The sequence below is a fragment of the Alligator mississippiensis genome, chromosome 12 (genome assembly GCF_030867095.1).
Source record: "Alligator mississippiensis isolate rAllMis1 chromosome 12, rAllMis1, whole genome shotgun sequence".
NCBI lineage: Eukaryota > Metazoa > Chordata > Crocodylia > Alligatoridae > Alligator > Alligator mississippiensis.
The window spans coordinates 38,458,589-38,484,637 of NC_081835.1; the positions used below are offsets into that span (position 1 = coordinate 38,458,589).

At 46.1% G+C, this 26,049-nt stretch overlaps 1 protein-coding gene across 3 annotated transcripts in view; it reads right to left on the bottom strand.

The window, feature by feature from the left end:
* Positions 1-26,049, bottom strand: part of LOC102559722 (inter-alpha-trypsin inhibitor heavy chain H3) — a 134,343-nt gene that overhangs the window by 49,917 nt on the left and 58,377 nt on the right. For all 3 annotated transcript variants that reach the window (XM_059716066.1, XM_059716065.1, XM_059716064.1), the window contains 11 exons: positions 21,720-21,830; positions 21,072-21,197; positions 20,868-20,984; positions 16,837-17,005; positions 14,487-14,612; positions 12,911-13,092; positions 11,160-11,345; positions 9,815-9,954; positions 8,035-9,239; positions 5,720-5,746; positions 4,681-4,737 (listed from right to left, as the gene is read on the bottom strand). In XM_059716066.1, the coding sequence (XP_059572049.1) occupies positions 9,017-9,239; positions 9,815-9,954; positions 11,160-11,345; positions 12,911-13,092; positions 14,487-14,612; positions 16,837-17,005; positions 20,868-20,984; positions 21,072-21,197; positions 21,720-21,830 (1,380 nt within the window). In that variant the 3' untranslated portion in view covers positions 4,681-4,737; positions 5,720-5,746; positions 8,035-9,016. The remainder of the gene's footprint in view (positions 1-4,680; positions 4,738-5,719; positions 5,747-8,034; positions 9,240-9,814; positions 9,955-11,159; positions 11,346-12,910; positions 13,093-14,486; positions 14,613-16,836; positions 17,006-20,867; positions 20,985-21,071; positions 21,198-21,719; positions 21,831-26,049) is intronic.

A 26,049-nucleotide genomic window follows, 5' to 3' on the forward strand; every position in this document is an offset into this window, starting at 1 on the left:
GCTCTTTAGCCTGAAAAAGCGCAGGCTCAGCAGTGATCTGATGGCCACCTACAAGTTTATCAGGGGTGACCACCAGTATCTGGGGGAACGTTTGTTCACCAGAGCGCCCCAAGGGATGACGAGGTCGAATGGTCACAAACTACTTCAAGATCATTTCAGGCTGGACATAAGGAAGAATTTCTTTACTGTCCGAGCCCCCAAGGTTTGGAACAGCCTGCCACCGGAAGTGGTTCAAGCGCCTTCATTGAACACCTTCAAGATGAAACTGGATGCTTATCTTGCTGGGATCCTATGACCCCAGCTGACTTCCTGCCCTTTGGGCAGGGGGCTGGACTCGATGATCTTCCGAGGTCCCTTCCAGCCCTAATGTCTATGAAATCTATGAAATCCTGCTGTCCTGGAAAGAGGCCACTAAGGAGCTGATGACTAGCAGAGAATGAGACTGAGTATGGATAGAGAATTTCAGACAGCCAGTATGCTGGAGAATTTCAGACAGCCAGTATGCTGGAGAATTAAGTTATGATGTTTTGGTTTGCATTTTTCCTGGTGGTTTGTGGAAGGAACTAAGGGGTGGTTTGGAGGTCCCTTTATAGGGACCCGTGATCCCAAGGGGCACGTGATCACCTACAGCCCTGCCAGGGGTTAGGCTCAAGGCAGAGTTTGGGGTCAGAGGCCTCAGAGCAGGGCAGAGTTTGGAGCCAGAGGGTCCAGGGCAGAGTTGAGAAAGAAGCTTGGACTCTAGACTTCCAGGTCTGGCACCATGGGCCTAGGAATCAGGAACCAGCAAGAGAAAAAGGGGGCCGAGGCTGGGAAGGCTTCAGCCCTGACAAGGATATAAAGGCCTTAACAGCTGGCAGACTTTGTGGGTGCAGCAGGGCCTAGTAGCCAGGCCTGCAGTAGTTTGCCCCCCCCATGCCTCAAGGCAGACACGGTTGCACAAGCACCCATGACATGAGTTTTGCCTGTCAGCAGCTAGAAATGCAGGGCCCCAGAACCCAGAAGCCCCTACAGCTATCTCCTTGACAGGCTGGCAGGCTTTGTGGCCTCAGCAGGGGCTATCACACCTGCAGTTTTCACCCTGCTGTGCCTTGACACACACACTGTCACCTGTGTCACGAGTTTTGCTTGTCTGCAGCTTGAGGTACAGTTTCCCCCAAACCCCTGCAACTATCTCCTTGAAACTTGGCAGGCTTTCCTGCCTCCACAGGGGCTAGCAGGCCTGAAGTTTTGACCCCACTGTGGGTTAACACATACATGTAACATGAGTTTTGTTTTCAAGAATTTGGGGTGCAGTTTCCCATAAACTGCTATACCTATCTCCTTGAAACTTGGCAGGCTTCATGCCCTCAGAAAGAGCTACCATTTCTGCAAGTTTCATCCAAATCAAGGCAGAAATGACAAGGCTATAGGCTGTTTTGTTCTTCCCCATTATAGCCTATGGGCAAAACATTGAAACAGCGTTGAAACGGCGAAATGTTTCGACTTGCCTCATTTTGTTTCGAGGCTGTTTTGACTATATCTATTCCATTTTGATTTTGCTGTTTCAACCTCGAAACAGGTCAAAACAGTGTTGAAACAAAACTGGCTGCGAAATTTTGCACAGCCCTAGCTTCTATTGCTGCCAGCAGTGGCAACTGTTTTCCTGCCCTTTGCAAAGCACTGGAGCCAGGCAGGCAACGCCAATCCCCTTCCCCTCCCCTTCCCGCCCACGGGGGGTGTGGGGGAGGGCTAAGCTCAGCCACATTGCAAAGAACAAGCAAGGGGAAGCCCCCACAGGTGCACAACCAACCTACCCACACCAAACACACACACCCTTACAGACCCCACCCCACTCCATACCCAACAATGTCCCACACACCCCACTATACATATCCCACACATACATCCACACTCTGACCCCCACCATACCCACCTCACATACACACACAGACATCCCACATCTCAACCACACACATACCCCACACCCCTACACACACCCCACACCCACATCCCACACACGCACCCACACTCCCTCACACACCCTACCCCCTCATCATACCCACACACACACATACAACAGTCCCAAACACCCCACACACATCCACATGATAACCCAAACATACCCCACGCATATACCCACACACACACACCCAGCAGTCCCACACAGCCCACACCTCAACCACACCCACACATATCCCACACGTACACCCACCCCCACACCCCTCCTATGCCCCCATACACCACACTTGCACCATACCCACACCCCACACATCCCCCCAACCACATACTTCCCCAGCCATACACCCCCTGCCCCTCCACACACAATATAAAAGCAAACTGTCCCCAGCCTCAAAAGGAGTACTTCCTGGGCAAGGGGAGAGACTTCCAGTGGCAAGGGTCAGAGGTTAGGGGGCACTTCCAGTCACATGATGGTGACCAGGGGGCGAGGCACCTGCCAAGGGGCAGGGCTACCCTTGCGGCCCTCGATGCCTCACTAAAACTCATTAAGCAGCCCTCCACCCAAAATAATTGCCCGCCCCGGCCTATACTCAAAAAAGATCAAATCTTGAGATAGATATTTCTAGCTCCCCCTTGCTCCTTCTCCTGCTCCTGGCTTTCAAACAACCCCCTAACCTCAGCCAGCTCATTATCAGAAGCAAACTCCCCACTGATCAACAGCTACCAAACAGAACAAAAACCTGCTTTAGCAATCAGTGTAGAACCTTTCAATTCATCTCCACTGACACAACAATCAACACCCCCTACAACAAAACCATCAGAAAGTACAGATCCCGCAAGTCTATCCCAGAGTATGGTACATCTCAGCCAATGCACCAGTGCCCTCATGGAAATGATGGGTTAAAATTAGACAAAAACAAAGTACCAAAATAACCAGAACCTGTTAAACTGGTTTAATGCTACTTAAAATGGTTCAAAAGTATACCTGGAAAATCAAGTACTATTTTGAACCTGTTCACCGTGAACCAGTTCAGTGCTGTGTGTGGACACTAAGCATTCCATGACATAGGTACCCGCACTGCTTTATCCTCATGCCCCTTCTGCCCCCACTGCTGCAACTGACTGCTCAGTTATGTAGTCAGAACTCTACTGTCATCTCTTTTTTTTTTTTTTTTTGCTTTTTTATCTCACTTGCCCACTGTAAATCATGCTGGGCTGGGTGCTCACTCCCATCCTGTAGAGAGTGCCACAGCACTTCACACAATGATGAACCAGTTCCCAGTAACATGAAAGCTTCAGGAGCAAAACCAGTTGTTGCTTTATTTAATCTGAATTAATAATTTAGAAAATTCTGATCTTTATAGCTTAATATTTAGGTCCCTCCATTTCTTTTCTTCTTCTTAAGGCTTGTCTATATAACACAGTATTTCTCAACCCAATAGTGGGTCTCAAGAATATTTGAAAGGGTCGTAAGTCACAGAAAAACATGAGAAAGCATGGGTCTCCCCTTGCAGGCTGACAGCATTCCAGCCTGCAAGGAGCTGTTTGGGCCAATTAGAGACAGCAGGCACACGTGCATCTGTGCACACATAAGTACATAGCCAGCATGCAACTAGACAGGGTAGTGGGGGCAGCTCCAGCAGCTGGATGCAGGTAAGTGTGTGGAGAGTGGGGGTTGGAGGGCCAAGGCTTGAGGACTGTCCGGGAAGGGGGTACATGTGTGAAGGGGATGTGTGGGGAGGGAGGGGTTGCCTGCCAGAACTAGGGGAGGGTGATCAGGTGCAGAGGCTGCAACAAGGCAGGGGGGAGGCACCTGCCCCACCAGTGGGGGAAGGGGTGGAAGGGGGTTCTTCAGGGGCAGTGGGGAGCTCCATGGCAGGGCCAGCAGCACCAGGGCTGGTGCCCATACTCACAGGGGCAGGGCGGCAGGGAGACGCTACTCAGTGGGCAGGTGGGGCTCTGACCAAGCTGCCTGGTGCAGCATGGGAGCCCCAGCCCAGGGCAGGGAGAGTGCCACAGGTCTGTTCTCCTTCCTCCAGCCTGTGCCGTGGCTGGATTTGCTCTGCTGCCACCTGCATAAGCCGGAGCTGTTGCAGCCACCATGCTCTGGCCCAAGCAGGACAGGGGCAGCTGGGGGTCCCCTCCAGCAGAGCTGGTGGAGGTAGGGGGCTGCTAGTTGGGAGTAAGGGGCAACAATATGGCCTATGGGGGTGAGGGACTGTGGGTCAGGAGTGAGGGCACTGACAGGGCCAGGAGCCTGTGGGTTAGGAGTGAGGGACACTGGCAGGGCCAGGGGGCTGTGAGTCAGGAGTGAGGGGCATCAGCCAGGCCAGGGACCTATGGATCAGAAGTGAGAGGTACCAGCAGAGCCAGGGGGCTGTGGGTCAGGATGTTTACAAATGGGTCCTGGTACAAAAAAGGTTGAGAACCACTGATATAACAGACCTCCTGCCATTACAGCTAGATGGCAGAACACAGCAGTGGGGCAAAACATACATCAATTGAAGAGGCTTTTCTACCAGTTTTATTGTACCTCCTCTCCAAATCAAATAAGTCAAGCTGACAGAAGACCTTTTCTGTTGACATTCATGAGTACACACTAAGGGTTTTGCAAAGGTGGCCAGAGAGTGTAATCCTTTCACACCTCTTGATGACGTAGCTATGCTAGCAAAACTTTCTAGTATAGACCTGGCCTAAGATCAGATTTTCCTTGTTCTTTACAATTATTCAAAACAAACTTACCACTAGTATACCAAGTGGGAGGTGCATTCTGCCTGTACAGGGAGGAAACTGATGAAACTGCATACAATAAACAAGAAAATCATTAGAAGAACTACAATTAAAATTAATATTTTCACATTGTACATACTGGCTAAATCTCAAATCCTATCTTAGTTTTAAGGCATAAGTTCCATGGAAAGTTTGATCAGCTGCAGCATGATAGTTTGTGCAACTCCTGAATCAGGCATAATGACATGATAGATGCTGTCTATGGTACTGGTTTTCAACCTTTTTCCATTTGTGGACGTCTAATTTTTTTGAATGGAGGTGTGCACCCCTTTGTATTGTAAGTGTGGGTATTCACATACTTTTGATTGATCATAGTCATCTTATGTGGACCACTTAGACATAATCTGTGGACCCCCAGGGGTCTGCAGACCACCAGTTGAAAACCACTGCTTTAAGGTGTTTATGCTCACCATTTGAAGCAAAGGATATTTTCTCCATTGCTGCCAGCATCAGATTCCTACTGAGTATCTATTAGGGCAGTTGCACCAGCATTGTGGGTAATGGAAGTTCAAGGTCTTCCTCTGAATCAGGCAGAGCAGGGACTTAAACATGGGTCCTCTATACCCCAAGTGATTGTAACACAGAGACCAACTTTGTATGTTTTTAAGGGTTATACCAACCTCTCCTGTTTCTGCTGTTGGACTTGTTTCACTTTGTGTAAATTATTTTAATATCCATTTGACCAGAGAGACTAACACACTATACCTCTTTGGTTTGGGCAGCCACTGGGAGATCCTACTGTTTCCTGAAATTTTTCAGTTTTGACAAATTAACCTTTTCTCATTAAAAAAAATGAAAATTCCTAACCAGACCCAGAATTGCTCAATTTTTTTATGTAATGTTCAATTTGCTAGAATCGTCTTGGCATTTTGTTAAAATATGGGTGTAAACACAAATGAAACTATTTCCATCTGTTTCATTAATTCTATTGCCTAATTTTTTTTCCTCTGACAAACATTATGTAATTCAGAAAAGTGAGCTTATAACTTACATTGGTGAGTGACTGGGGCAGACCTTGCTGTGAATGAAATAAAAAAGTATTATAGCATATGACTGAATGACCAAAGAACCACCACTACCAAAACCTATTCTCCCCAATTTCTTGCAGATATCTGCTGCTTTCTAGATATTTAGGAAATACAGGCAGCATTTACCCCTGCCCTCCAGTCTTGGAGAACTATAGATTTAGCACAGCCAAGGAAATGTCATATTGTATTTGAGCAGTCTTTTTAAGCCAAGAGCGGTATACACTACACAGTTTAAGCTAGTTCAGGTACTGGAAGTTCAGTTGCACTAGTGTGATGCTTTGGCTGGCTAATTGACCCTACTAGCATTGTTAACATGCAGAGATGCAGTGAACTTATTGAGCGCCCAGGGTAGGGAGAGGTAGGAGTGCGGAGGATTGCAAACTTACCAGTATTTAAAATAAAAGCCAAGAATTTAATGTATTCCTATGACTCCAGAAGTGGCAGCTTTATACAAACACTAAATATTGCAAGACTTGTGATCTAATCAATAGAGTTGGCAACATTATTGTGTATATGTTACAAATAGAGGTGCACCAGTATATCGGTCACATATCGGATCAGCACCGATAAAAGGAAAATTAACATTATTGGCAATCAACTTTCTTTGGCCAATAATGTCACCAATAAATACTGTGTGCATGTGCACAGCTGCAGCATGCATGTGGCCAGAAGGCAGCCAGGCAGCTTGGAGAGCAGTGTCCAGCTGGTAAGTCAGTGGAGGAAAGGGAGTGTGGGGGAGGGAAGGGGTATTGGGGGTGTAGATTGAGGCCCCTAAAGAGAGGGAGGGAGTGGGGCAGGGGCGGAGGCTGCCCAGCCACAACAGTGAATGAGACCCCAGAAGTGGGACGGAGCTGCAGGCGGGTAATGCAGAGGGTGCAGGGGGGCATGTGGGCAGGATGCCCACTATGAGCTCACAGCCAGGGGGTACAGGGAGGCTGGGCCAGGGCTGGGCTCTGAGGCACTGGGACAGGTGGCGCTGGGTGGGCTATAGCCACCCCTCCCAGTGCCACTACCACCTGCCCACCCTAAGTGCAGCCCAGGCCCAGCCCCCACCCCTCACCAGGAAGAGACTGGTGCAGCCTCTGGCCTGAAGCTCACAGCCTGCCCTTGCCCTGCAGACAAAATCCCGGGGGCACATGCTTCCCTTGGAGGTACACACAGCAGCAGGGAGCCACCCCCACTTCCCACCTTCCCAGAAGAGCCACCTGTGGTTCCATCCTGCTTCTGGGGTCTCGTTCATTGCCCTGGCTGGGCAGCACCTGCCCCTGCCCCACTTTCTCCCTCAGCATGGGGGCCTCAATCTGCCCCCTCCATGCCCCCTCCCTCCCCACCAACCCTTCCCCCCTCACAGACTTAGCAGCAGGAGGCTGCTCTCCAAGCTGCCAGGCTGCGTTCCTACAAATTGGCTATCAGATTGGTATCAGCCAATATGGCTGGTTCATAATCAGCCATTGGTATCAGCCAAGAACAACTTTATCAGTGAGCCCCTAGTCACAAATGCATACCTTATTTCTTAACTGTACTGCAGCAATGCCAAAAGTTACTAGTGGGTTTCAGACATTGGTATGATAGGTGTTAAGTCATGAACTCAATCAAAATTGAGATTAATAACAACTTAATAACAAATATTTGTAAGATGCCTGAGCCACCTCCCCAAAGACCTCTACACCAATCCTTTAGCACTGGGGTTCTGTTTGAAGGATTCCCAAGGAGAATGTGGAGCCAACTCACAGAAATTCTCATTTTATCCTAGTAAACTGTGTAGCTGGAAGTCAAATGATATGCATCTACTTGCTTCCTGCATATTTTCAGTCTCCTCTACTTCTCCCTTGTAGACTCAAAACCTAGGAAGCGACTTGTGTGGAGGATAGAGGCGGCAAGGGTTTCTAATTGAAAAGGCAGTTGATATCTCCTGACTTCTACGTACAAAGAAGGAATCTGCGTAAAGAGTTTCCTCTGTATAGTTATCTGAGAATCAATTATTCAAGACAACAAGCAATTCATCTTAATTACTTATATTAAGTACCTATATTCTATAATGATGGATACATTATAATTTTTGAAGACCAATGGAGTTGAGTATTCAATGAAAAAATTATTTACAGTTATTCAGTTTGAAAATGTTCATAAAATATTAACACATGATTTATTCAATTGGAATATTACTCACATTTTTTAAGTGAATTGTGTGTCAAATAATTGATTCAAAAATATTATTCAATGACCTCTAACAATCAAAAATGTTTGCTAAGATAAATATAATTAAATATAAACTTACCTTCAGCTGTTTCAAGAAATGGACGTGACAGAGTAAAAAAAGAAAATGACAATTTCACTCATACAGTTAAATAGTTGGATAATATGCTGGATAAATATGGATAAAAGTGTAACACATTGAATTAGATATTCTGAAAAAAAAATTTTAATTCAGATTCATGTCATATTTTAAATTTCAAGCCCTTTTCTCTGATGAGTGACTGTAAAAAGATTGTATAAGGAACAAATTAAATGTAGATACTCACATGTGGGACCATAAATTTAGATTCAGTTTTGCACATGACAAAGTATTAATCTCTGGTAACTGCTTTACCTCTATGTTAATTTCAAATAGATGCCAAGATCTCCTTATCAATGTTACTCTTTCAGTTTTCTTGGTATTTGATGAGATCCTTTACAGTTCTAGTACAACTGATGACTGTGCCTGAATCTGTAACCCATCTGTGTGCTTGGAAAGTAACTCTGTAAAGAATGGCATGTCCTTGTATAAAATCTGAAGAAGTTAGCTCATGCTCATGAAAGCTTATGTATCTCTGATTCAGTTAGTTTATAAGGTGGACTTCAGACAGCGGCCACATACAGGCATTATGTTTCAACCAAGAGAATTGCCAGTCTCCCAGTAGAAACTACAAGCATACAGGTGTTCATTCAATTTCTCCCAGAGGAAACATGCTTCTTGTAGGAGAAAGATCTTCCAGATCTTAGCCTGAAAGGTTTTCCTTGTGAGAAAAAGTCTCTTGCAAGAATGACTAGTTGTACACTCCCCTCCTGGTCTGGTCCAGTGAAGGAATAAGGGAAAGAGAAGTGACAGCTAGCCACACTAAAGGAAGATGTAGAAGAAGCCCCAGGAACAGTAGAATACCCCAACTCCAAGACTGAAATGGTTGTGGAACCAGGGTGGGGGGGAACTCCCAGACTAAGGAAATGGAACAGGAATTTATATGCAGATCTATATTTTAAAAATTGCCCTATTGCAAAAACCCCTATTTTAGGGAAAGCCAAATGGTAATTTGGCTTCCCTTAGTAAAACAAGCTATGAAAATGTCTGTACCTTCTATTGGTTTATCAGCAAGTCCAGCTTGATTATCATAGTCTTCTGGCTTTGTTACAACCATGGAGGTTAAAGGTGTCACAAACTTATACTTCAGAGAGAGTTCCAGAGCTTTAGCTGTAAGTTTCTCTTTTTCTTCTCCAGTAGCTGTAATGCTGAAGGCAGAGAGAGAATCAGAACTTAAGTTTTCTGAAAAGACAAATTACTAAAATTTATATTTTCCCTCTGTAATAGAGATATATATCTCTCTCTAGAGTCTTAGATAAAGGAAATATATATGTCCTTGTAAAAATATTTCTTAATCCCTTGTAGCTGGAGGAAAGAGGGTAGGAGGCAGGTAGTCATAAACTGACATTGTGTTTGCATTCAATTAAAATTAATCTGAAAAGAGAATATAAAGGGAGAAAATTTTTAAAAAAATTCCTTATGTTTTTCCCCCAAGTGTATTTATGTAATAGAAGGTGAAGTAGGTAAGCAGTTTAGGTATTGTTTGACTGATATTGTAGCCACTATAGTCCAGGAAATGTATGTAAGGCAAGGATTTTTGTGGGCGATACATTTTATTGGATCAGTTGCATGATTGGGATAGATTTAGCCAAACTTCTGTATGCAGTGCATTCTTCCTTAGGTCAAGCAGATCTAAACTTTCAGGATCTGTCAAGACATATTATTAAACTGTCTAGTGTCTTCATACTTTTTCACAGAAAATGTAATTTTATATTTTAGCTACCGTTTTTCCAATAACTGTTGAATGGTGAGATAAGCCCAGAGTCTCTCAGTGTAATCCCCAAAAATGTACTCCTGTTCTTGGAGAGCTTCAGTTGTTTCTTTGACATCTCCTTGTGCAATAAATGTTACATCATTGTCTGCCTGTTAGAAATAACAAAAACTTTTTTGTGTAACAGACAGGTGTATCTGAACCCTAAATATTATTGACAGGAGGAGTTTTACTAGAATGCTGGAAATTAATTTTAGATCACTCAGTACCTAGTAGCAGTAGGATTCTATTTTCAGGGGAAGGTTTTTCAAAAATGCCCTTGGGAAAAAAGCAGTGTTCCTCAAATCATATTAAATACTATGTTAATTAAATGGTAAGGTAGATCAGGGTGTCAAACTCATCCAGCCCTGTCTATAGGCCAGATGGGAGTTGCTAGACCAGTCTGCAGATTGGGCTAGATTAGGACCTGCAGCACCAAGTCCAGCATGCACACTGCATACAGAATGTGCTGGCCCCACTTTGGGGTTTACAGTGCATGCAGTGTGCAGGCTGGGCCTGGCACTGCATGAAGCACAGGGGCTCTCAGGTGTGGGCTGTATGTGGCACCCATGACAGACCAGCCCTGTGCCAGATAGGGCCCCAAGTCACCCATGCCTGCCAGAACCAGTAAGCAGGGTTGGTCCAGTCAGGTGCAGCTCATGTGTCACATGCAGAGTGAGCCCAGGGGCCACCGTGTGCTGCAAGTGGCGCACAGGGTGAACTGGCCATGCACACTACATATAGCACAGGAGGCCAACATGGGGCATACAGTGCATGCAGCACTTCCCAAACCAGCCGTGTGTGGTGGCTCTGGTATGGCCCTATCCAGACTGGTCCTGGAGCTAGTGTATAGAGTTGGTCTGGCCTAGGCACCACATGCAGCACACACCATGGATTGCCCCTTTATGCTGTGTACTACATGTGCCCCATGTGGTGCATGGGGTTGGTCCAGACACCCACAGATTGGATCATATGACTCTATGGGATTGATCTGGCCCATGGGCCCTACGTTTGACAACTATGAGGTAGATAATTTAGATGCCAAAAAAATTGTTGACTTGAGGTTTCTGATAACAAGTCTGATATATTTATATGTATTCCAGTTTGATACTACTGTAAGAAAGAGAAAAATGTAGCCAAATGTTTTAAATGTCATACTTCTGGTCCATTTAAATTCTCACTAGTGTGCAATAATATATCTTTGAATTGAATTAAAGAGTACTTATGCATTTTTAAGCATTAGCAAATCTAAATCCTCCTACATTCAGTTATTTCATGAGTATAGTGCCTTAAACAATCAAACCAGCCCCATACTTACACCTTGAGCTTTCACATCTGCAGTTAAACTGTTCAGATCATTATCTACAATGCGTCCAGCTACCACAATTTCAGATCCATCGTACAAGTGTTTAAAGTTGTTATTAGTTAAGTCAGATACTGAATTTTCAGGGTAGTTCAATTCCACATCTGAAAGCATTGGATTGGACACCTCATCATAAAAACCCTAGGGTAAAGTGAGGAACCACAGCTTATTACTATTATTAATCAAACTGATATGCACTCCTGCACCCAAAGACCTCTTAACATTTTTACAAACAAAACTAAAAACATAACTTATAAGAAATAAAAAACATATTCCATGAAATAAGAGCAGGAACAAACAAAGAAGAAAACAGCAAGTTCTTCAGCCTCACCCAGAGGAACATAATAGATGATAATACAGGGGTGAGCAAAATACAGCTTGTGAGACAGATCCAGGCCATGGAGAGATTTTGTCCAGGCTGCAGTGGGTCCTTTGGTTCTGCCCAGGCCAGGTAAAGAGGGCAGCTCAGGGTGGGATGCCCAATGACACTAGACACACCTGCCTAGAGAGCGGGGGTGGCCGCTGGCTTCCAAGTCAGAGCCCCAGCACCAAGACAGCTACTCCCACCCACCTGCCCTAGCAATTGGAGAGAGTGTCGGTCCCTGATATGGGCTGCAGGGTAGGACCCTGTGCCAGGCACCTCAGGACAAAAGCCCAGCAGTGACTGGCCGCATTCACAGAGCTGCTGCTCCTGATCGCCCCTACTGTGCGATGTCTCCAGAACAGCCCCCATTGTGCAATTCCCACCTAGCATGTGCTGCCCAATGTGCCAATGGGATTAACCACTTACGGAGTTTTGGTGAGCCGTTGTGGGGTGGTTCAGGAGGGGGCGGGGAGGTGGTGCTAACCTAGCCTGCGACAGCTCACTAAAACTCCCTGTGCGGCCCAAAGGCCCAAGCAATTGCCCACCCCTGTGATAACAGATAAAAGAACAGTTGCGGCAGATCCCTTCTGCCATAAACCTTACTATACCTCACCACAAGACAGGAATCCTAATACCCTACATTTTATAAAGGTAAGTCTCTAGCCCTATTCCCTATAGAAAATGAAATCAAAATACAAACTCAGTCAAAATAAGCTAATCATTGAAGAAAAAACCTAAAATGGTAGGGATGGAGTAGCTGGGGTTCTGTTGATGACCACCTGATCTTGTGGACTGGTCACTCAGTTGTTATTATGCCAGAATAATTTAAAATAATTTAAAGCACAGGAAGCCAGATCTGCCAAGAATGGCTAGGATATCAGAGGGCATTAGAAAATATGCCTTTAAAACTCCTTCACCCTTATGGGCCTAGGACCATGCATATATGAGGTTACAGTTCCATCTGACTTGCTCAGGATGACACAACAAAAGTTAACGACAGAGTTGGGAATAAAACCCAGAAGGCATAAGTTCTTCTTCCATTTTTGTGTTTGGTTTAGGAATGAGGAAGACACAAAATGAATATAAGTCACTTTAGAGTATACTTCAGAACCTGGCCTGTTGGTGTCTTGTGTCATACAGTACTCAATAGTTCACACTGCCACCTCAATTTACAGTTGCTCCACTTTTGCACCTGTGTGAAAGAAGGGGAAAATTTTGCTGTAGTTAAATCCTAATCACTGGGGTGAAGACACTGACCCAGTATCTAGCTATACTATCCTTTTCAACTACAGAGGAAGTAGAGAAAAAAATGGTGATCTAATTTAGATAGTGATAGCTTTACCTGCAGTTGTATGGCTGAATCAGAATCTGGATAGATACGGCGAGCCAATCCTTTATTCTCCAATGCCAACTTTTCTAAAAAATTATAGTCAACACCGTAGCCAAAGCCAAGATTGTATAATGGGTATTTTTCTTTAATGGCTTTTTTTACACTCTCTTGAATTTGCTGGGGGTCTGATATTCCTGCAGCAAACAATATAAAACAATTAGGCTATATGGTCTGCTACTGTTGTCATTAACAGAAAAAAATATTTTTCTTTATGTTTTTTAGAGTGTAGCCATATTTTTAGACCTCACCAAATTTTAACTAACTTTAGATGGCATTTAAAAATATCTAATTTACAAGGCAGATATTTTTGGGGTTGCCTTCAGCACAGGGGGGAGGAAGGGGGTTGCAATAAAACTAAAAGTTTTTCTCAACCCTTAACAAAAGTCTTCTAAGAGGCATCAGTGCTCAAAAAACTTTTGTGTTTTAAGGACTGTGGGTAGTTTTGGGGTTGATGCAGTGCTCCACATAAATTAGTCCCAGGAAATTATGGCAGCCCTGATTAGCCTGCCTGGGACAATTCTGCAGTTGGGTGTGGAGATTCTTAGTCCCAACCTAGTATGGCCCAAGGTAAATTCTTCCTCAGGTCTTTCCTGACTTCTATAGGGTTTCTGGTAAAATGAAGAATAGGTCAAAATGGTTGCCACTATCCCACTATTTTCCCTAATTCACCATCAGATGATCAACTGCTATGTTAAGATTTATATAAAAGACATTTTACACCAGTAAAATATTATATTCAGTTACACTAATGTAAATCTCCAAAGTAGACATGTTGCGTAACCTCATTGTAATGTTTATATCATGTTACTTTAATTTGACCTGTGTGTTTATACCAGTGCAGTGCCAGCTCACCACTGCATCTGACCTTTCTTCCTGAAGTCTTTGCTTCTCCCTGTGCCCTTATTGTCAGATGCTGCTCAGACTGTTCCTGCCCAGAGCACAGCACATGCAAGCTCATCCTTTCCTGTGCCATGCAGGAGAGTCAGCACTGCTGACTGGCTGGGCAGGGGACAGAGTTTCTGTGCTTCATGCCCAGGAGGCAGACCTGTCCAAGCCACAGCCAAGCTATAGCTGATAGTAATAGGGAGGCAGGGAAAACAAGGCATTGGGGGAAGGAGGAGGGGCAAAAGCTGCAAGGGGCAAGCAGAGAAGGGGGCAGGAGGTTGCTGTAGCTCTATCTCTGGTCCCATCCTGAGCTCAGGACCAGAGTCAGAGCCATAGCAGCCACCTTGCTTTGTATGCAAATTTAAGACAAAGGGCTCACCACTCCCTTTTGCTGACTGGGGAAATAATCCTTACCTTAGATTCAAGTAAATGCAGTATGTAGTAGAGAGTAAATCAAAAACTGGAACCAGAGACCTGATTCTCCACTTTGCTATTCAGGGTTAACACCATTGTAATACTATTGAAATCAATGGATAATAAAGTCTTATGCCTCTGGAAGTGAAAGACTGGGAAATTATCTTCATGGTTTTCCTTCACCTACTTATCTCTATTGTACTGTTGTTTTATCTGTTAGAACACTTACCTACATTAGGTTGGCCATCTGTTAACATTATAATTATAGAAGTACTTCTCTGGGGCACGATATTTTTTTCATAAGCAGTATTCAGCATTTCAATTCCCCTCATTAAACCACCATGCAGATTTGTTGCTACAAGGCAGAGATACAATTTTGGTTTAAAAACATATTAAACATTTTAAGGAAACAGCCAGGCAGTTTTGGCCTTTTGGCATCTATATGCAGTTTAATTCATAAGATACAATTCAAATTCGAGAGGAAGGATTTAGTTTTATATGAAGGTGCATGACTAAATTATGATACTACACAGGTTTTGAAACCTAGAAAATAAAAGGTGTCCTGTTTTGGGTAAATGCTAAACTTAAAAGTATCTCAATAGTTATGCAGGGGCTAATTTATGGCCTCTGTGGAAGTTAAGGGATTTAGAAAGAGCAAACAAAGAGTTTCCTTCACACCTTATGCATGGAATGTTTATTGTTTTTCTGACATACTTACTGATGATTTGAGACTGAAGCTTGTGTCTGTGTGACTGCAAAGCTGTTAGTTTATCAACCTTTAATCTGAATGCGTGGCATACCACACACAGAATAATAGTGTTTGATCAGTTTCTCCAGCATCCCAGGATAGACTGCTCTCTCCCTCATCCCCACTTCCTGTAAGGGGCTCTCTGTGACTCATGCTGAACTCTGCTGCCTCAGGGTACACCAGCAGATGTTATGATAAACTACTTAAGAGTTATTAACGACCGATGGACTCATCCCCCAATTTCTCATGTTCTATAAGCATCTCTCTTTGCAAAATACTAATAACCAGGGATCCGAGTTTTCCATTCACCATGGAAAAATGTGATAAAATGCGGATTTCCCCACTTAAGGAGAAAAACCAGCCTTGCAGGCTCACAGAGTTCCAGGCTGGGGGGAGTGGGAGGAGGATGATCAGCAGGGGGCACCATGTGCAGGTACGCACGTACACATGTACATGGCCACCAGGCAGCCTGGAGAGCAGCTCCCACAGGTAAGTCTGGCACAGGGGTGGGGGGACTGAGGCCCCTATAGTCAGGAAGGGAGGGAGTTGGGCAGTGTATAGAGTTTGGAGCCTGGGGCCAAATGCTCAGCCACAGGATTTGGGAGGGGAGTGGGATGGAGCTGAAGGAGCCTCATCCAGGGGAGCTGGGGTAGTCTTGCCTGCTGGGCTGCAAAGGCCCCAGGGGGAGGGCAGCAGGGTGGGGAGCTCCAAGCCTGCAGCCTGCACCTGGCCCACACACAAATCTGGGGGGCATGTTCTCCCCAAACCCCTACCCCGGAGTGTGTGCAGTGGCAGGGAGCTGCATCCCTCCCTAGCCCGAGCCCATGGTGGGCAGCCTGCATCCATCCATTCTCCCATGGGCTCCACTCCAGCTGTGCCATCCATGGGGGAGCTGGGCTCAGCCACCACCTCCTATGGGTAGCAGCTGGGGCTCGGATGCTGCCGGGGAGGGCAGGAGGCTGAAAACCTAGGTCCCTGGCCCCATAGCCCTGGAGCAGGGGACCCCCTCTGGCAGGGCTGGGGGAGGCTGTGGGTGGGGAGTGAAGGGTACCAGCAGGGCTGCGGGGCTACAGGTTGGGAGTGAGGGGCAATGCATGGGCAGGGCACCAGTATATCAGAGCTGCTCAGTGCCACAAAGCAGCCAGAGGGGGAGGGGGGCAGACAGCTGCAGCTGGATTCGTGTCCTGGTGAGTGAATGGGGCAGGGGGCGCTTTCATTTTCCATGATAAAAAACCCAAAATAAAATGCCAACATTTACAGGAATTTACAATTTATTTTATTATAATGATTGAGACACTAGTAGGCTTCCAAATTGCTTTAAAATTGCAAATATACCAATAAAATATATCAATTTAAACATAATGATGTTTAAATATATCAATAAACATCAAACAAATATTGGTTTTATATATATATATATATATATATATATATATATATAAAATCGTGGTGTTTCATTTTAATCATGGCAAAAAAGCATTTTGGGCTTTTTAATCAGAGAATTTGCAAATTTTTTTTTTTAAATCAGAGAATTGCGATTTTTTAAACAGAGGAAACCAAGATCCCTGCTAATAACTTAAACTCTAATAACTCATATGCAATATTAGGGTAAGGAGGGCTTGCACTTTATGTTTTAAACTTGTCTCCTATCAAGTTCTGTCTCTGAAAGTTGTTAAATCCCTCCTAGAATTCCAAAACAAATGCAACTATGGCAGTGCTTCTTAATCATTACTTATTAGACTAAAAGTTTTAGCAGTTCATTCTCAAACTGAATTTGTGTATTATTTTATTCAGCCATCTTACTTACTGAAAACTTTGCTACAATACCTACCACCTTCAGTGTCAATAGCACGAACAAATTTCCTTGCTTCTTCCAGATTCTCTGCAGTGGCTTTAACTAATATGTCTTTCCAAGTGTATATAACTGAACCAAATAATATGAAATTGAAGTAGTCGTCTCCTTTAATATCATCTAATATTTTAAGAAGTGCTTCTCTTGTCTATCAGGAAACAAAGAGATTTAAATTAATTAAAGCAATATGGTTACGCTAGGTTACAAATGGCAACATACAGCTTTAGCATGCTTTGTTTTTGAAGATTTCTTACTGGAGTTTCTTATAAATCTATGGTGCATCCACATCTTGAATTCTGTGCCTAATTCTGTTCCCCACACCTCAAAAAGAATATAGAAAAACTAGAGAAGGTACAGAGAAGTACAACAAGGAGGATTAGTGGTACAGAGAGGCTTCCAAATGAGGAGAGACTGAAGAGGCTAGGTTTATTCGCTTTAAAAAATTAGATGCTTGGTAGGGGGGGCATGATATGGGTTTACAAATTACTAAATGACAAAGAGAAAGTAATAGGGATTTACTATTTACTCTCTCTCACAATACAAGAACTAACAGTCCCAAAAAGAAACTAATAGATAGTAAGTTCAAAACTAACAAAAGGAAGTTCTTTTTCACACAGCATATAATTGAAGTGTGAAACTCACGGCTACCAGATGTTGTGGAAGCTGACAGTTTAGCCAGATTCAAAAAGGGGCTGGAAAAATTCTTCCAGGAAAGGGGCATCAGTAGCTATTCAGCATAGGAGTTTGGGGTACAGTCTCTGAATCAGAACTTCCTAGATCTTAAATGATAGAGGCTGCAAGTGAGAGGAACAATAGAACAATAGAAAAAACCCATCTATGCTCAGTTAACTTTCCCTTTTAGGATCCACTCTCTGACACAGGACCCTGGGCAAAATGGACTTATGCCAGTAAGTGGCAGTCCTTATGTTCTTATACTGTATAGTGATAAACCCTGGGCATGAATTTTCCTTAGTTGTCCCTATGCCAATCAAGAGAAACTGAAGTCAAAAGTTAGACCTGGCCAAAATCTCTAAAGACAGTAAAAATCAGGGTCTATGATAGGATCACTTTTAAAAAATTACATATGCTGAGAAAGGGGTTAGTTCATAGGTCATTGCGGGACCCTTGGTACAGCTTTACGAGCACTCATGGTGCTCTGGCATGGTGCCAGAGGACTGGAAAAGGACCAAAGTGGTTCCCATTTTCAAAAAAGGGAGGAAGGAATACTCAGGAAACTATAGGCCAGTCAGTCTTACCTCAATCCTGGATAAGCTTTTTGAGAGAATTATCCTGGCGCAGGTCCGCGAGGGGCCAGCAGGGGAGATTATGCTTAGGGGCAACCAACATGGGTTCATTAAAGGCAGGTCCTGTCTGACCAATCGGGTGGCCTTCTATGACCAGGTCACAAAATCCTTAGATGCGGGTGTAGCAGTGGACGTAGTTTTTTCTGGACTTTAGGAAGGCCTTCAACACTGGCTCTCACCCCAGTCTCCTTAAAAAACTAGGAGACAGTGGCGTCGACACCTACACAGTCAAATGGGTCACTAGTTGGCTGGAGGGCTGCACCCAGAGAGTGGTGGTGGACGGGTCTTATTCGACTTGGAGGGATGTGGGCAGTGGGGTTCCACAGGGCTCGGTCCTCGGGCCCACACTGTTCAACATCTTCATCAGCGACTTGGACAAGGGGGTAAAAAGCACCCTGTTCAAATTTGCAGACAACACTAAGATGTGGGGGGAAGTGGGCACACTAGAAGGGAGGAATAGGCTGCAATCGGACCTAGACAGGTTACAGGGGTGGGTGGATGAGAACAGGATGGGTTTCAACACTGACAAGTGCAAGGTACTGCACCTGGGGAGGAAGGACCAGCAGCATACCTACAGGCTGGGGAACTCCCTTCTCGTCAGTGCAGAGGCAGAAAAGGATCTTGGAGTCATTATTGATGCCAAAATGAACGTGGGCCGACAGTGCGGGGACGCGGTCAGGAAGGCCAACTGTACCTTGTCATGCATCCACAGATGCATCTCAAACAGGTCCAAGGAGGTGATCCTCCCCCTCTATACGACACTGGTCAGGCCGCAGTTGGAGTACTGCGTCCAGTTCTGGGCGCCGCACTTCAGGAGGGATGTGGACAACATGGAGAGGGTCCAGAGGAGGGCCACTTGCATGATGAGGGGGCAGCAGGGCAGGCCCTACGAGGAGAGGCTAAGGGACCTGAACCTGTTCAGCCTCCACAAGAGAAGGCTGAGGGGGGATCTAGTAGCCATTTCCAAACTAGTTAGGGGGGACCAGCAGGCATTGGGGGAGTCCCTGTTCCCCTGAGCACTACTAGGAGTAACAAGAAATAATGGTCACAAGCTGGCAGATGGTAGATTCAGGCTAGATATCAAGAGGCGCTACTTCACTGTTAGGGCGGCTAGGATCTGGAACCAACTTCCAAGCAAAGCGGTGCTCCGACCCTGGGGGTCTTTAAAAAAGAGGAGGCTGGATGAACACCTTGCTGGGGTCATTTGACCCCAGTACTCTTTCCTGCCATGGCAGGGGTTCAAACTTGATGATCTGCTCAGGTCCCTTCCAACCCTACCAATTATGAAACCATAATTAGGGGGTCCTAAACAAGAAAGATGGAATGCCGATGAGATCCAACAAAAATTTTGAGCAGCAGAAATTCTGAGTAACAGAATGGAGTGTGGAGCCCTACTATTAATGAAATGTTCAACATCTCAGGGCAAAAGAGGGAACAAGATTTATACAAAATGGAAACAACAGATGTGTGCATGCGCACACACGCGTGTGTGTATGTTTGAATATATGGTATATTTAGAGCATGATAGTTTTATATAAATAATTTGCTTTGAAATAATAAAATATAAATAAGTAAATATACTTACAAGTAAATATTAATATAAATAAATAAAACACAGAATGACTATAACCAGGATTACTGTTTCCATCTCAGATGAAGATTTCAAGAGAGTGCGAGGGTGCTCATGCCATAATACTTTTTGCTACACACTTTAACAGAATTAAATCTATATATCTTTATAGATATATATAAGGCTTAGTCTGTCTGTCCGTAACGCTTTATTCACAATCTGAATGGCTGTCTCGGCAGCCAATCAGAGTGTGAATAAAGTAGTAGGGACAGCAGGTGGCAGAGCACCACCATGATGGCAGGGACAGAGCTGGGGGGAAGCAGCACAGTGCGAGGGGAAGAGAACGGAGTCAGGGCTGCCATGGTAGAGGGAGGGATGTGGGGGAGCAGCCCCAGGTCTGAACCCAAACCACCGGCGGGGAACAGGGTCAGGCCCAAATTGGGGGGTTGGGGCCGGACGAGGGGAGTGGAGGCACAGGGCCGGACGCAGGGCTCTGTCCCCACTGACCGCTTGGGGAGGTGTGGGGGGAGTGACTCCAGCCCTGGCCCCAAAGTGGCAGGGACAAGGATGCGAGGAGTGAGCCTGGCCCCAGGCCTCTGTCCCTGGCCAGCTCCCACCCCAACAGGCAGCAGCAATGGAGCGGACGGCAGGGGGACAGGGACAAAGGCCCCCTGTCCCTGCAAGCAGTGACAACGGAGCAAATGGGGGTGGGGGCTGGTCCCATCCCCTCTGCTCCCTGCAGGCCACAGAAATGATGTGGATGGGGGAAGTGGGGGCAAGGCCAGCGCTGTTGGCCATGCCCCCCCTGGCCCTGCAAGCAGCAGCAACGGAGCAAATGGCGGGGTGGGGCCAGCAGATGGAGGGGGGTGGCCCAGCCCAGCCCTGAAGCAGTGGGGGGTAGGGGGCAGTGGGCCCAGTCCCAAAAATGGGAGGGCAGGGCCAGACGCAAGCCTCTGTTCCCGGTGACCCCTGCCTCCGCCTGTCATTCTTGACAGGCAATTGGCTAGTGACTCTCATAATATACAATATAGAAGGTGATGGATTCAAGCCCCTTCCCCTTATAAGAGATTCCTAGCTTCTCCTGGCACTAGGTGCTTGAACTCCAAGGCTCACTTTGTAGTAACGTAAATAATTACCTGTTGTATTTCTCTTCCAGACATTGATCCACTAATATCTATTACAAAAATAACATTCTTAGGCAAATTTTGAAGATTTGTCGGTGCAAAAAAGTGTACAAAGTATCCATTGACAATCTGAAAAATAAAGATAGGAAGAAAGTATTTCTCCTCAATACAAAACCCATGCATACAGCATTTTGAAATCTAACCTACTGGATTTACCTGTAAATCATTTGGACTGCCTCTCTCAACATCGTACTTTATTGTAAAGTCTCCATCCAACAGAGATGTTGAACAATTAGCACATGTTCGCTGTTGATTAAGGGTTGGCTTGAAAGACACCTGGCCCTGAAAGCAAAAGCTCTCATAAGACTCAAACTCCAATAACTGAGTATAAAATTCAGAACACAAAAATGCATCCCTCATCCCCCCTAAAAAATTTTCAGTCTGTCTGAAAAAAATATTGGTTACAACAATGTAAATGTCATATGGTAACAGGTTAATGTAGAACAGCTGTTATTTTAAATATGTTATTATCTAGACACATGTCAATAGGGAAGTAGGAAAGGGCGCAAAGCCAGAGTAGCTGACTATTCTGTGTTAGGGCAGTGACCCAAAGATGATTGTTTTAAATCAGCATAATTTAACCAGAGAAAGAGAAGATTCACAAGATGAAACAATAATAAAAATCAGTTAAAAATAATCATTGTGTTATCTCATCTATTTCCACCACTGGCAAACATACTGTATTTTCTTTTGCATTAGCCCAATATTTTGCACCAACATTATTATTTTATAGTAATTTATTTCTGTTTTCCAATTAATTCAGATAATGCATTCATTTTCTGCTAAAATGAGTATTCACTGTACCTTTTTTCCTGAGAAAGATTTTTTAATGGCATCTGATAAGTCATTGGTGATAAATGTTCCTTCTGCTTCCAGCTCTCTGATACCTTGGGGTTCAAAGATGTTTACCTGAACCTGAAATATTAATTGAAAATACACCATCAATTAATAAGACCATAGGTATAACAACTTAGATGACTACTGAACAACTTTACATACAGAATAGGAATTTTCTTAATAACAAAGGAAATCTGCTTCTATAATTCAAAACAGCAATTTAATCCCATGTTTGAATCAAAGATGAACAGGCACTCAGACATCACATAATTTATTTCTATGTGGAGATTTAAAAATATTACGGAGAATGAATTTAATTTGCTAGCTGCTGACAAGAATTTTGGCCACATATTGAATAAGCACTTATTCCCTCTGAGAATTTTAGAATACTCCTTCCTTCTGAGAACATTAGCAATAGCTTGGGCCATATTTCAATTTCATCTCTTTATGCTGCAATATGTTATTTTTCACATATGCACAGTGCTCTAAATAATGGTTTACATATTCCTTAAAGTACTATGTTTTGAGGCACAGTCATTTAGGCTAAGTACAGATAGTCAAAAAGTCAGAGGCTGAACTTTTTGGGAGCCAGGAGCAGGAAGGCAAGGAGGGATCTAGGCACACGTGTGTCCCACACACACATGTGCCCCCTTACCATACCCAAGCTGGAGGCGGACGCAGCAGCAGCGGAACCAGCAGCGGGGGCAGCAACAGCTGATCCCCCAAAGGTAAGTGGGGCAGAGGGACCCAGCACAGCTGAGCTGGATCTGGAGGGGAAGCCCCCCAGATCCCTTTTAGCTGAGCTGGTACGGAGCCGTGCTCCCGAGCTGCGCTGCATGAACAGAGCGCGCAAACAGGCATGCTCTGTAAGAGCACACTGACGTTTGCGTCGGAGGGCAGGCAGGAAGGGCCAGGAGGGAGACTCCTGCAAGGGTAGGGTGAAGGTACCACTCAAAACTCTAAGTAAACAGCAACTTATACAATGGTGTCGACGCGGAGTGCTGCTAGGGCCCCTGCCCGGGAGGCACTGCCTACCCGGGGCTTGTCTGAGGCCTCCACCCAGACACAGCCCATGGGGGGGCTGGTGTCCCCCTGCCCCCCGGCCTGCAGGGGATGCCCAGCAGGGCTGGGGGGGGGCAGAGAATGGGGGCCCCCACACCTGTCCTGCAGGCGCTCGCCTTAGGGCCCTGGAGGCGCAGGTGAGGGAGCTCCAGGAGGAGGTTAGCAGGCTGAGGGGAATCAGGGAGGTGGAAGATGAAATTGATGGTTATTTCCTTTCCCTGCAGGACCATGCACACAAGGAAAAAGCACCCTGGGAGGTGCCCTTCACTGCAGAGTGGCAGACAGTCACATCCAGAACCAGGGCTTCTCACAGCAAAGCAGTACCAGTTCCTCCAGTCTGGCTGGATAACAGGTACGAGGCCCTGGCAACACTGCAGGAGAAGGAAGGAGAGGAGGAAACTTCCAGTGAGGAGGCAACTCCACTCTTTTCATGCTCCGAACAAGCTGAAGGAGCCAAGCAGACCCAGAGGAGGAAGCGTCAAGTGATTGTCATAGGCGACTCCATCCTGAGAGGTATGGAGGGCCCCATCTGTTCCCAGGACCCTTCAACACGCGAGGTCTTCTGCCTCCCCAGAGCAAAGATTCAGGACATAACGGCAATGATCCAGGCTGTGATCCAGCCCACCGATTACTACCCCATGGTCCTAATCCATGTGGGTACTAATGATGCGGCCAGGAGAAGCCCTGAACACCTGATGACAGACTACCATGCTCTGGGGGGTGTGCTGATGAAGATAGGATCACAGGTGGTATTCTCCTCTGTCCTACCAGGGAGTGGATGTGGAAGACGACATGAGACCTGCATCAGCAAGACCAACTGGTGGCTTCGGGAATGGTGTCTCGAGGCAGGCTTTGGCTTCCTAGACAATGACCTGCACATAACAGTGAGACATGCTCGGGTGGGATGGGCTTCACCTTTCCCCAAAAGGTAAGCGTGTGTTCTCTTCTATGTTGGCGGATCTCCTCCAGCAGGCTTTAAACTAGGCTCATCAGGGGACGGAGAAGATGAGGGCGGAGGAAACCTTGGATCAATAAACCAAGCGACACCCACAAGAACAGCCCAGCCTGGACCAACAACGAGCAGAATGAATACTGAGGTAAGCAACTGGGGCCCGGGCAGTACTGAGATTAGGGGGCCAGTGCACACATCTTCAGGAAGCCTCAAATGCCTCTACACAAATGCTCGTAGTATGGGGAACAAGCAGCAGGAACTTACCCTCCTGCTAGCTGACACCAACCCAGACATAGTGGGGCTCACAGAAACATGGTGGGACCCAACACACAACTGGGCGGTGAATATCAAGGGCTATAGGCTGTACAGGAGGGACAGGACAGGGAGGAAAGGTGGGGGTGTGGCGCTCTACATCAAGGAGGAATACACATCCTCATCTAGTAGCGCAATGTCAGAAGAGGGGCACACTGAAGTGCTCTGGGCTAGAATACAAGGAAACCGAGGGGAAAGGGACTTAACGGTGGGGGTCTACTACAGACCACCCAACCAAGGGGAAGAGCTAGACCGGAATAGTTGGGGAAGTACTGAGGTCCCAGAGGGGAAGGGAGTCGGGTGCCCAAAAAGAGTGGTCGTTCCTTAAGGAGACGATCCTCCAAGCCCAAAGGGAGGTAATCTCAACAAGGATCAGAGGGGGCAAGAGGGCGCAAAAGCTCCCATGGCTCACCAAAAGCACACGGGAACGTCTCCTAGCTAAAAGGGAGGCGAACACCCAATGGAAGGGAAGGGCCATCACCAGGGAAGACTATACCTTGGTTGCTCGGGGCTGCAGGGGGGCGGTCAGGAAAGCCAAGGCGGAGATAGAACTGGGACTAGGTACCCGAATCAAGGACAACAAGAAGTCCTTTTTTAAATACATAAGGGGCAAAGAAGGTACGGGGTAACATGGGCCTCTGCAAGACATGCTAGGATATCTGGTTGTCGCACCAGATGACATGGCTAACCTATTTAACGATTTCTTTGCCTCCATTTTCCTGAGCAGGGACCAGATCAGTCCATCTGTCGGGACCCCCTCAGGCCCTGGGGGAGGCGCACCCAGGCCTAGGGTCAGTGAGGATCTAGTCAGGGAACTTCTGGAGGGACTGGAAGTATTTATATCAGCTGGTCCTGACAACCTCCCCCAGAGTGCTGAGGGAATTAGCAGAGGTCATTGTGGGACCCCTGGCACGGCTTTACGAGCACTTGTGGTGCTCTGGTATGGTGCCAGAGGACTGGAAAAGGGCCAATGTGGTTCCCATTTTCAAAAAAGGGAGGAAGGAGGACCCAGGAAACTATAGGCCAGTTAGTCTTACCTCGATCCTGGGTAAGCTTTTTGAAAGAATTATCCTGGCGCATGTCCACGAGGGGCCAGCAGGGGAGGTTGTGCTTAGAGGCAACCAGGCCTGTCAGACTAATCTGATGGCCTTCCATGACCAGGTCACAAAATCCTTAGAGGCAGGGGTAGCAGTGGACATAGTCTTTCTGGACTTCAGGAAGGCCTTCGACACTGTCTCTCACCCCATTCTCATTAAAAAACTAGGGGATTGTGGCATTGACACCTACACAGTCAAATGGGTCGCTAACTGGCTGGAGGGCCGCACTCAGACAGTGGTGGTGGATGGGTCATTTTTGACCTGGAGGGATGTGGGCAGTGGGGTCCCCCAGGGCTCGGTCCTCAGACCCACGCTGTTCAACATCTTCATCAGTGACTTGGATAAGGGGGTAAAAAGCACCCTATTCAAATTTGCTGATGACACTAAGATGTGGGGAGATGTGGCACACTAGAAGGGAGGAATAGGCTGCAATTGGACCTAGACAGGTTACAGGGGTAGACAGATGAGAATTGGATGGGTTTCAACACTGACAAGTGCAAGGTGCTGCACCTGGGAAGGAAGAACCAGCAGCATACCTACAGGCTGGGGAACTCCCTTCTTGTCAGTGCAGCGGCAGAAAAGGATCTTGGAATCATTATTGATGCCAAAATGAACATGGTCTGTCAGTGTGGGGATGTGGTCAGGAAGGCCAACTGTACTTTGTCATGCATCCACAGATGCATCTCAAGCGGGTCCAAGGACGTGATCCTCCCCCTCTATGCGGCATTGGTCAGGCCACCGTTGGAGTACTGCGTCCAGTTCTGGGCACCGCACTTCAGGAGGGATATGGACAACAAGGGCAACAAAGGCGCCAGTCACAGGGCTCAAGTGCCTATACACTAATGCTAGGAGCATGGGGAGCAAGCAGGATGAA